Source organism: Mastomys coucha, unplaced genomic scaffold (assembly GCF_008632895.1).
Source record: "Mastomys coucha isolate ucsf_1 unplaced genomic scaffold, UCSF_Mcou_1 pScaffold3, whole genome shotgun sequence".
Lineage (NCBI taxonomy): Eukaryota > Metazoa > Chordata > Mammalia > Rodentia > Muridae > Mastomys > Mastomys coucha.
In genome coordinates this window covers 44,485,135-44,493,413 of record NW_022196909.1, presented here as the reverse complement: position 1 = coordinate 44,493,413, position 8,279 = coordinate 44,485,135, and the positions used below count along the sequence as shown (strand labels likewise).

The 8,279-nt window shown below is 53.6% G+C and overlaps 1 protein-coding gene across 1 annotated transcript in view; it reads left to right on the top strand.

Moving 5' to 3' along the window:
• The first annotated feature begins 3,737 nt into the window (after positions 1-3,737).
• The window catches only part of Glp1r (glucagon like peptide 1 receptor), a 38,914-nt gene continuing 34,372 nt past the window's right edge, over positions 3,738-8,279 (top strand). The window contains exon 1 of the mRNA XM_031347231.1: positions 3,738-3,852. Within this exon, the coding sequence (XP_031203091.1) occupies positions 3,775-3,852 (78 nt within the window). The 5' untranslated portion in view covers positions 3,738-3,774. The remainder of the gene's footprint in view (positions 3,853-8,279) is intronic.

Genomic DNA, 8,279 nt, shown 5'->3' with positions numbered 1-8,279 from the left:
GTAGCATCACAGTACACAGAAACACTTCTGGGTCCTTCGATTCTAAAGGAGACACCAGGCACCCCGGCATACCCAGGCATATTGGCACCCCATGTACAAGAACACAAATGCTTTATTTTAATTCGAGAAGTGAGCCCCAAAGGAGCTCTCAACCCACACTTTTAGAAAATGAACCAAGGGAAGAAATAAAGTCAGCCCCAGGCACGTGATCGAGCAGGCGTCCACGGTGGGAATCTACGGATTCCCATGGGAGGGCAGCCCCCCTCCAAGTCTGTCCCATTCAGAGGGCTGCGAACCACCATAACTCTCACGAAAGAAAGCCTTTAACTGGGGTGGGGCTTGCTTGCAGATCCAGAGGGTTAGTCCGTTCTGGCTTTGTGCTGGAGATGCAGCTACGAGTTCTACATCCAGATCCTTAGAAAGCAGGGAGAGAGAGCCACTGGGCCTGGCTTGGGCTTTGGAGACCTCAGAGCCCCTCCTCCCCCCAGTGACACACTTCCTCTAACAAGGCCACGCCTCCCGATCCTTCTGAAGTAGTGCCACTCCCTTGATGGCTGAACATTCCAATAGATGAGCCTATGAGGGTCATTCTTACACAGACCACCAAGGGTTCTTTCCACTGACTGGGATACACTGTAACCAACCACCTGCTGCTCCTGAGGCCGGGTCTCCCCCTCCCCCACTTCCCTGGGGTATGGATTATATGCCCTCAATCTATGACCCCAATAAACCCTCCCTTTCTAACGTTGATTCTTGTCAGGATCATGGGTCACAATAATGAGAGAAATAACACACAGTTAGGGGGTGAATGGGTTAGTGGACTCAGTTAGAGGTGAATGGGTTAGTGGATTCAGTTAGGGGTGAATGGGTTAGTGGATTCAGTTAGGGGTGAATGGGTTAGCGGATTCAGTTAGGGGGTGAATGGGTTAGTGGATTCAGTTAGAGGTGAATGGGTTAGTGGATTCAGTTAGGGGCAAATGGGTTAGTGGATTGCTTCAGATGTGGGTATTCTCTTTATACTAATGTTCTCTAGAGGAATAGAACCTATAGAATGAATATATATATATATATATATATATATATATAGGCAACATGAAGGCTGGAGGGATGGCTCAGTGGTTAAGAGCTCTGATTGCTCTTGCAGAGGACCTCCATTCCATTCCCAGTACCCACACAGCAGCTCACAACTGCCTATAATTCGAGTTCCAAGTGATCTGATGTCCTCTTCTGGCCTCCACAGGTACTGTGCGCACACGCTGCACATACACATATGCAGGTACCCACACATACACATAAAATAAAAATAAAATTAAAAAATTTAAATTGTGTGGTGCTGAGGTTCGGGGTTTGTTAGAGTAAAGTCACGTGCGTGGTTTGGGCAACTTGACAATGGCTGACTCACACCATACATAGATGCTGAGGATCTGGTAATTGCTCAGTCCATGAGGCTGGGTGTCCCAACAGTCATGGCCTTAGTCATCTACTCGAAAGGCCTGGAGGATTCTTAGACAGCTTCTGGTCTTCAGTGTGTGTTGAAAGCCTAAAGAATTTTATTCTTATATCAGCAAAGGGACATAACAGTAGCAACAACAGAGTAGATGAACTTGCCAGAAAGAGTGAAGACAAGCAGGCAAAAAAGCCAAAGACTTCCTTCTGCCATGCTTCTCATCCAGGTTGCCACTAGAAGGTGCCAACAACGTTGGGGGGGGGGTGTTTCTACTTCACATAATCTGACCAAGAAAGCCCCTCAGAGAAGTGTTGATTCCAATCAGGTTGACAACCAAGGTTAGCCCTCAAACTCAAAGCCAGTATGGTTAGGTATATTGAGAACAACCTGATGGTCCATGTAGGATACACTCCAGAATTCTCTGGTGAAGGATGCCACAGACTATAATAGTTCTTCACCTTTACATCAGAGTCAGGAGCCCAAGTAAAAATTTTTTTTCAAAATATACTCAGCCTCGCTGGACAATGGTGGCACATGCTTTTAATCCCAGTACTGGGGAGGCCGAGGCAGGTGGATCTCTGTGAGTTCAAGGCCAGCCTGATCTGCAGAGTGAGTCCTAGAATGACCAGGGCTGCATAGAGAGAGCTTGTCTCACAAAGTGTTCAGTCTGTGGAGCCGAATAACAGAAGGTACATGGCTTAACTGGGCCCGTGACAGCTCAAAATACAAAGACCCTTTTCGGGCCTCTCTTGGAACTAGGGGCAGCCATGTGACTAAATTCTGATGAACAGGTGGGGAATTGATGATTGCTATCTTCAGGACACGTCCCTGTGGGCAATCAGCTGGTCCTTCCCTGCGGCTGGCCTTTTGACGTCCTGATTGGCCACTTCGGGTCATTTAGGTAGATGCTGGTACCAGAGAAGCTAAAAGATCTAGAGACCTTGATGATCAGAGCATGGCTACTCACTCCAACCTGATCTGAACCTCCAGCTTCGCTTTACGTTAAAGCCCTAGTTAGATTGATTTCTTTTTGGATGGAATTTTCTGTTACTGACAGCTAAACAGCCCATGTGGCACACAGAGGGAACCTGTGTGACATCTGGGAAGGGCGAGAACAAGGCCCTTGGGAGTCAAAGGCAGAGCTTGCCAGAAGGGAGAGTCGAGTGGCTCCCTCTGAGTGGAGCCTGCCCTGCACTGCTCTCGGTTGTCTCCCTCCATGGGATTGAGCTCTGGATTCCTCCTACAGGACTTTGTTCTGTCATCTCCAAGAGATGTGGCTATGCACCCAATCTCTCTTCCCTCCCAGACTGGCCCAGCCAGACTAGCCCCAGGCAGGTCCAGGGCTGAGTAGAGCCACACCTAACTCTCCTTACACTAATTTGTGGGCATGGGCATCCTCTTGCCTTCCTCGAGAGGTGAGTGGTACCCCTCTGCTCGCCTGTCCCACTTACTAACTCGCAGAAGAGGTAGGAGTCTGGAAGCTCTGCCGACCTGCAGGCAAGGGCAAAGGTGTAGTTAGAGTACAAAGACAGACTGAAGAGTATAGGGAATGCCAGTCAGGGCGCACATGGTCATACCTACACTGTAGCAGGCCCACGGAACATTTGGAAAGTTCTAGAAAAACAGATCTCCAGCCTCCATCCTCTCCACCCTACAATTTCTAAAGTTTCCCGATGCAAAGGACCCGGAGGACTCTTTCATGGGATTTCATGTCCCGATCCCTACCACCTTGACTGCCCTGCAGGCCCAGAAGGCTGGACTTGGGATAAGGAGAGGACTGGGGAAGTAGGTGGCTCCCAGATGACCGGATCTTTCCTCCCTAGGTACAAGCAGCTTCTGGGATACTTTCCAGAAGTCTGACCAACACTATGACCTTGTACTAATCCTACACCTTTCCTGGCCTCAGTTTCCTTTTGGAGGCACTGACTCGGTGGGGGGCGTGGCTTTCCTTAGTTGAGGGGGAGCCAGGAGGAGATCGGGGTGCGGGGGTGGGAGGCGGGCCCCAATGGTCGCAGCAGCGAGCTGGCCAGGCGCACGCACCACGGGCGCTCAGAGCTGGAGGCTCCACTCCTGCGGCTCCTAGACCTGAGTGGCGCCCGCGGGGAGCGCAGCGCGGAGCATCTCCTGGCCCGGGACGCTGCTGGCGGCTGGCCTGGTCCCCGGCCTCTTGAAACCCAGGCGGAAGAGGACAGGGACCCCGCCCGATCCCTCCCGCAGGCGGGCGGGGCGGCCCCACGCCAGCTCCTCCCTCCCGCAGCCCGGCAGGGATCAGTCGCGGCGCGCGGTTCCGCAGGTGGCAGCTATGACCCAGTCCTGAGCGCCCCGCCATGGCCGGCACCCCTAGCCTGCTGCGCCTGGCGCTCCTGCTGCTCGGGGCGGTGGGCAGGGCCGGCCCCCGTCCCCAGGTGAGCCCCGGGGACCCCGGCGACAAATGGGAGGGGGGACGCTGCGGTGTTCTGTGGGGCGCTGGAGCTAGCGGAGGGGCTCCTGGACTTGAGCTGAAACTCCGGGACCCCAGACAGGGGAAGTGCAAGGCTCAGGGGAGAAAGAGAGTGAGGAGTTGAGGAGTCTGGGTTGGGGATTGGACACCGGGTGACTACCCTCACCCTGAAGAGCCGCCCCACTTCCCGGCTCCAGCTGCTCTGCCAGGGCACCAGCTGGCCCAGGGTTGCCCTGCCCTGACTTCTGCGACTCGTCCTTGTCCCCTATCACTTTCCCAACTCCTTTCCCAAACCCACTGGCCTTCTCTCTGCCTTTCCTCCGTACCCAGAACCCCTGCACTCGCCTCCTAGGCTCCCTTGTGTATGGGGTGGCCCAGGAAGCTCTAGAGGACTGAAGGGGCCCGGCTGTAGAAAGCCAGCTCATCACAGTCTTTGACTCATAGCCCCAGGGACCCTGCAGCCTGTTGTCCTTCCTGATGACCTCCCAGGTGGCACTGGCTTGCCACCCCCACCCCAGCCTCTGCAGCAAACGTGCAGCAGGTTCCCTGCTCCTTCTGGATCGGCCAGGCCCTCTCACACACTCAGCTAATACCCATCCTAGACCCCCCTTGGATTAATAACCCACCAGAAAGCACAGCGGGATGGACGCACAGGCACATTCTACCTCCTTGGTGTCTCCGAAGACTAGGTTGCAGCTGGACTCTTATGGGCTCTTCTCTGACTCTCTCTGTCCTGCCTGTGAATCCTGCCCCAGGGCTCCTGCCCTGGGCATCTGCCCTGGGCATGATGGCCAGCTGCTTGTGCAGAGGGTGTGCCTGTTCAAATGTGCCAGGGTACCCTTGAATAGAAGAGGCCTAAGCATGGGCAGTGTTCCTATAGAAGGGACTACTTTATGCATTGTGTCCTATGTCCACAGCCAGAGCTAAAGGACGTAAACCGTTAGGGGGGTGGGCCTGCATCAGCTCTAGCTTGATCCGACATAGGAGGGCTCAGACCTCACCCCTGGCTGTGAAGTCATGGACAGAGGTACCTCCCAAGGTGCCAGAACTGTTTCAGCCCCCAAATCCTTTCCCAGATTAACCTTCCTTTCTCTGTTCTCCAGGGCCAACTGGCCCCAAGAGGTACCTTCCCAGTCCCTGGCAGTACCTCACTGTTCCCCTGCGGGCCATGGCTTTCCTGGTAACATTGGGATCTTTCCAGAGCCACAACCGCAGATTCACTGCTCAGTTCCCTCTTGTGAGCCAGGAAGGTGGGGATGTGAGCTCCCTGGTCCTAGGCTGCTGCGGGCCACAGAGAGTGAGGGGACAGAGCCAGGCTTGGGGCCTTCCTGTCTTCTCCTTCCCTCTCCCCCACCCCCGAAAAGCCCCTTCTCTAATGTCAAGCTTCTCCAATTGTACTCCAGCTCTGATTCCTAACAGCACTGGAGCTTTTGATGGGGTGTTCTTGTTATGGGGGTACTAACATCTCTGGCAATCACCTGCAGAGGTGTGTGTGTGTGTTTGTGTGTGTGTGTGTGTGTGTGTGTGTGTGTGTGAGACAAGCAGCTTTAAGGTTAGATTGCAATAATTACAACGCAACCCACGGACACCAAAAGACTTGAGAAAGCATTTTGTGTTTTACTTTCTGCCTGTGAGATCAGAGAGATTAGAATGTGTCCCTTCATGTCACTCATGGTGGGGTGAGTGCTTAGAAACAGGGTTCTCTAGGTGATGTGGTCCAGCAGCTTAGGAACAGGGAAGCGCAGAGTGGGACCCCAGCTCTTGGCTCACACCCTCCTCCTGGGGTGGGGGCGGGCATGAAGGCCGAGGGAGCAGGTCTTGGTGAGGGCAGAAGTCACTTTTCCCTGCAGAATAAAGCGATGGCTGAGCTAACTTGTGTCAAACATGACCTAGGGCTGCTCCAGCATGCTTTCTGAGAAGGGCAACTCCTCTCAAACTGTTCCTTTCTACCCACAGACCCTCTATGAGGGAGCTGGACTACTGAGAAGCTAGGCAGGCATTTGACATTTGACCTTCCAACCAGGTGAAACTGGCTTCTAAGATCGGGTCTGATCCTAGCTGGAGCTCTTCAGCAGGACCCTCAATGACCCTAAATCCCACTTTCCCTATTGGTAAAACAGGGATCCTAGGGTCTGACATGGAGGGGTGGAGGGACACCATGGGGACCCATTTCTGAAATGGCAGCTTGAGGCCTCTGGGAGAAATGCCCTTTGGAACCTCGTGCGTCCCCAGGCTGCAAAATACAGCCTGGTGCAGGATTGTTGCAAGCCCCTGGCCTCTGTACTCCAGCACAGGGCAGTGGAGGATGAAGCTCCGGCTTGGTCTGGGTAGACTTTGTCCCTAGCTGGGTTTCCTTCCAGGCAGGGACCCAGCATAGGGCTGTCCAGGAGCAGCCAAGAAACCACATCCTGTCTTCCAGTGTCTGGTGCACCTGTTCTTCAGCAAATTCCTCTGTGTGTGTGTGTGTGAGTGTGTGTGTGTGTGTGTGAGTGTGTGTGTGTGTGTGAGTGTGTGTGTGTGTGTGAGTGTATATGTGTGTGAGTGTGTATGTGTGTGTGTGTGTATGTGTGTGTGTGTGTGTGTGAGTGACACAGAGATGCATAGGAGATAGATTTGAAGATAGATATCCAAGGTATAAGAGGCCCCGTTTCTTTTGTGTTTGTTTGGGACCTCTTTGTGTTACAGTCTGGATGGGGGTCACCATGTATACAGCAATGTATTAGCATGTAATCATGTGTCCAAGTTTGTGTGCATGTGCGTGTGTGCCTTGATAGCCTGCCTGTTATACTATGCGTTGTGGAAGGTATAGGATTGTATATAACAGCCTGGTGGGTGAACGGGAATCTCCTGGTATGTATCCATGTAGGGGAGAGATACTGTGCTTGTGACAATGTTTATATGTGTGATTGTGGGGTGTGTGTGTGTGTGTGTGTGTGTGTGTGTGTGTGTGTGTGTGTCAGCATTTCAGCATGTGCCTGTGTGCCTGGCTGTCTGTGCATGTTGAAGTGGGGACAGGAGACTCCACATCAGGGTCTCAGTGCTAGGAACGTCCCTGAGGGAGTGAGGGGCAGAGCCTGTGACACTGTGCCTGTGAGAGATTCCCTGAGTCTGACAGAGTTGCCTGTACCTTGCCTTGTCCCATCCGTCTGGGTCAGCTATCTTAGGAATGACCTTAAGAAAACAAACCGTGGACACAAAATTCTAGGGCTGAGCAATTCCGACGTGACCCAGGCTCTGAGAGGGGACCAGGAGAAAAAAGTCTGGTGTCCCAGGAGGAAGGAGGATCTCTAGGGCTGTGTCTAGCTGGGAGGCTCTAGAAATTATCTTTGGAGCCTTGTCTGCTCCTCCTGAGGGTCCCGCCTCCCTCCTTCCTCCTCCAGGAGTCAGGTGAGACTGAGCTCTCTTTTCTCCTACCCCTCAACTCAACCCAAAGGGTTTCCAGAAAAGGGAAAACTCTGGCACGCGGTCACACTCAGGCTGAGGCAGTGGAGGAGGCCCTGCGCCATGGTGCAGAGCAGACAGGGTGCATCGTCTGCTGGCTGTGAACTCCTTGATCTTATTCTCTTAGGGATGCCCCTCCTCCTTATGGTCCCCTCCACCTGGTGGTTGTCCTCGCTTACCTTGGTCCTTTTTATTCTTTTCCAAGCACTCTGGAGTCTCAGGGGTCCTCCTGTCCCCTCCCCACCTTCCTAGCACGAGGATTAAAAGTATGTGCCGCTGTGCCCAGCTTTTTTATCTGGGTTCCAGGTGTGGGATATAGGCCTTCAAGGGTTTGCAGGACGCACTGAATGGGCTGAGTCACCTCCCCCGGCCTGCTTACCACCACACTCCTCCACCATTGTCTTTACTGTGCCTTCCTGTTGAAATGGCCACCTTCCTTGCTAGGCCAGCCTCCATTTTCTCTTCCCATACCTCCCTCCCCCATCGGTCCCTAGATGACCCCTCAGGTCAGCCCTGAGACCTGGCCCCACCACTCCCTGAGCTCATACACCCGCTGCCTTCTTACGACATCTGTCCTGTCAAGCACTTGGGCCCCAACTCCATGCAGCCTGAAGTCTGTACCCACCTCTGGATTTCTCAGTCTCCTCTGCTCACAGCCACAGAAACTTGGCACTCTGTGGCTTTAGGGGGAGACGAGGTCTTGTCCTAACAGAGCCACAGGCTGGCGTTAAGTTTCCATATCTCCACTCTGCTCTTAGTCAAAGTGTCTTTGATGTAGCTGGCCATCAAGGTCCTGTCTCCAGCCCCTGTCCCCTCCTCTCCATTGGGTTCTTGGGCCTCATGCTTACTCCCTGGCTAGACACCTGCTGCCCCAATTCCCAGCGGTGACCTTGCTTTCTGCCATTTGTCCTACTAAGAACAGATGTGGTGGGGATTCCCCCCCCCCCCCCC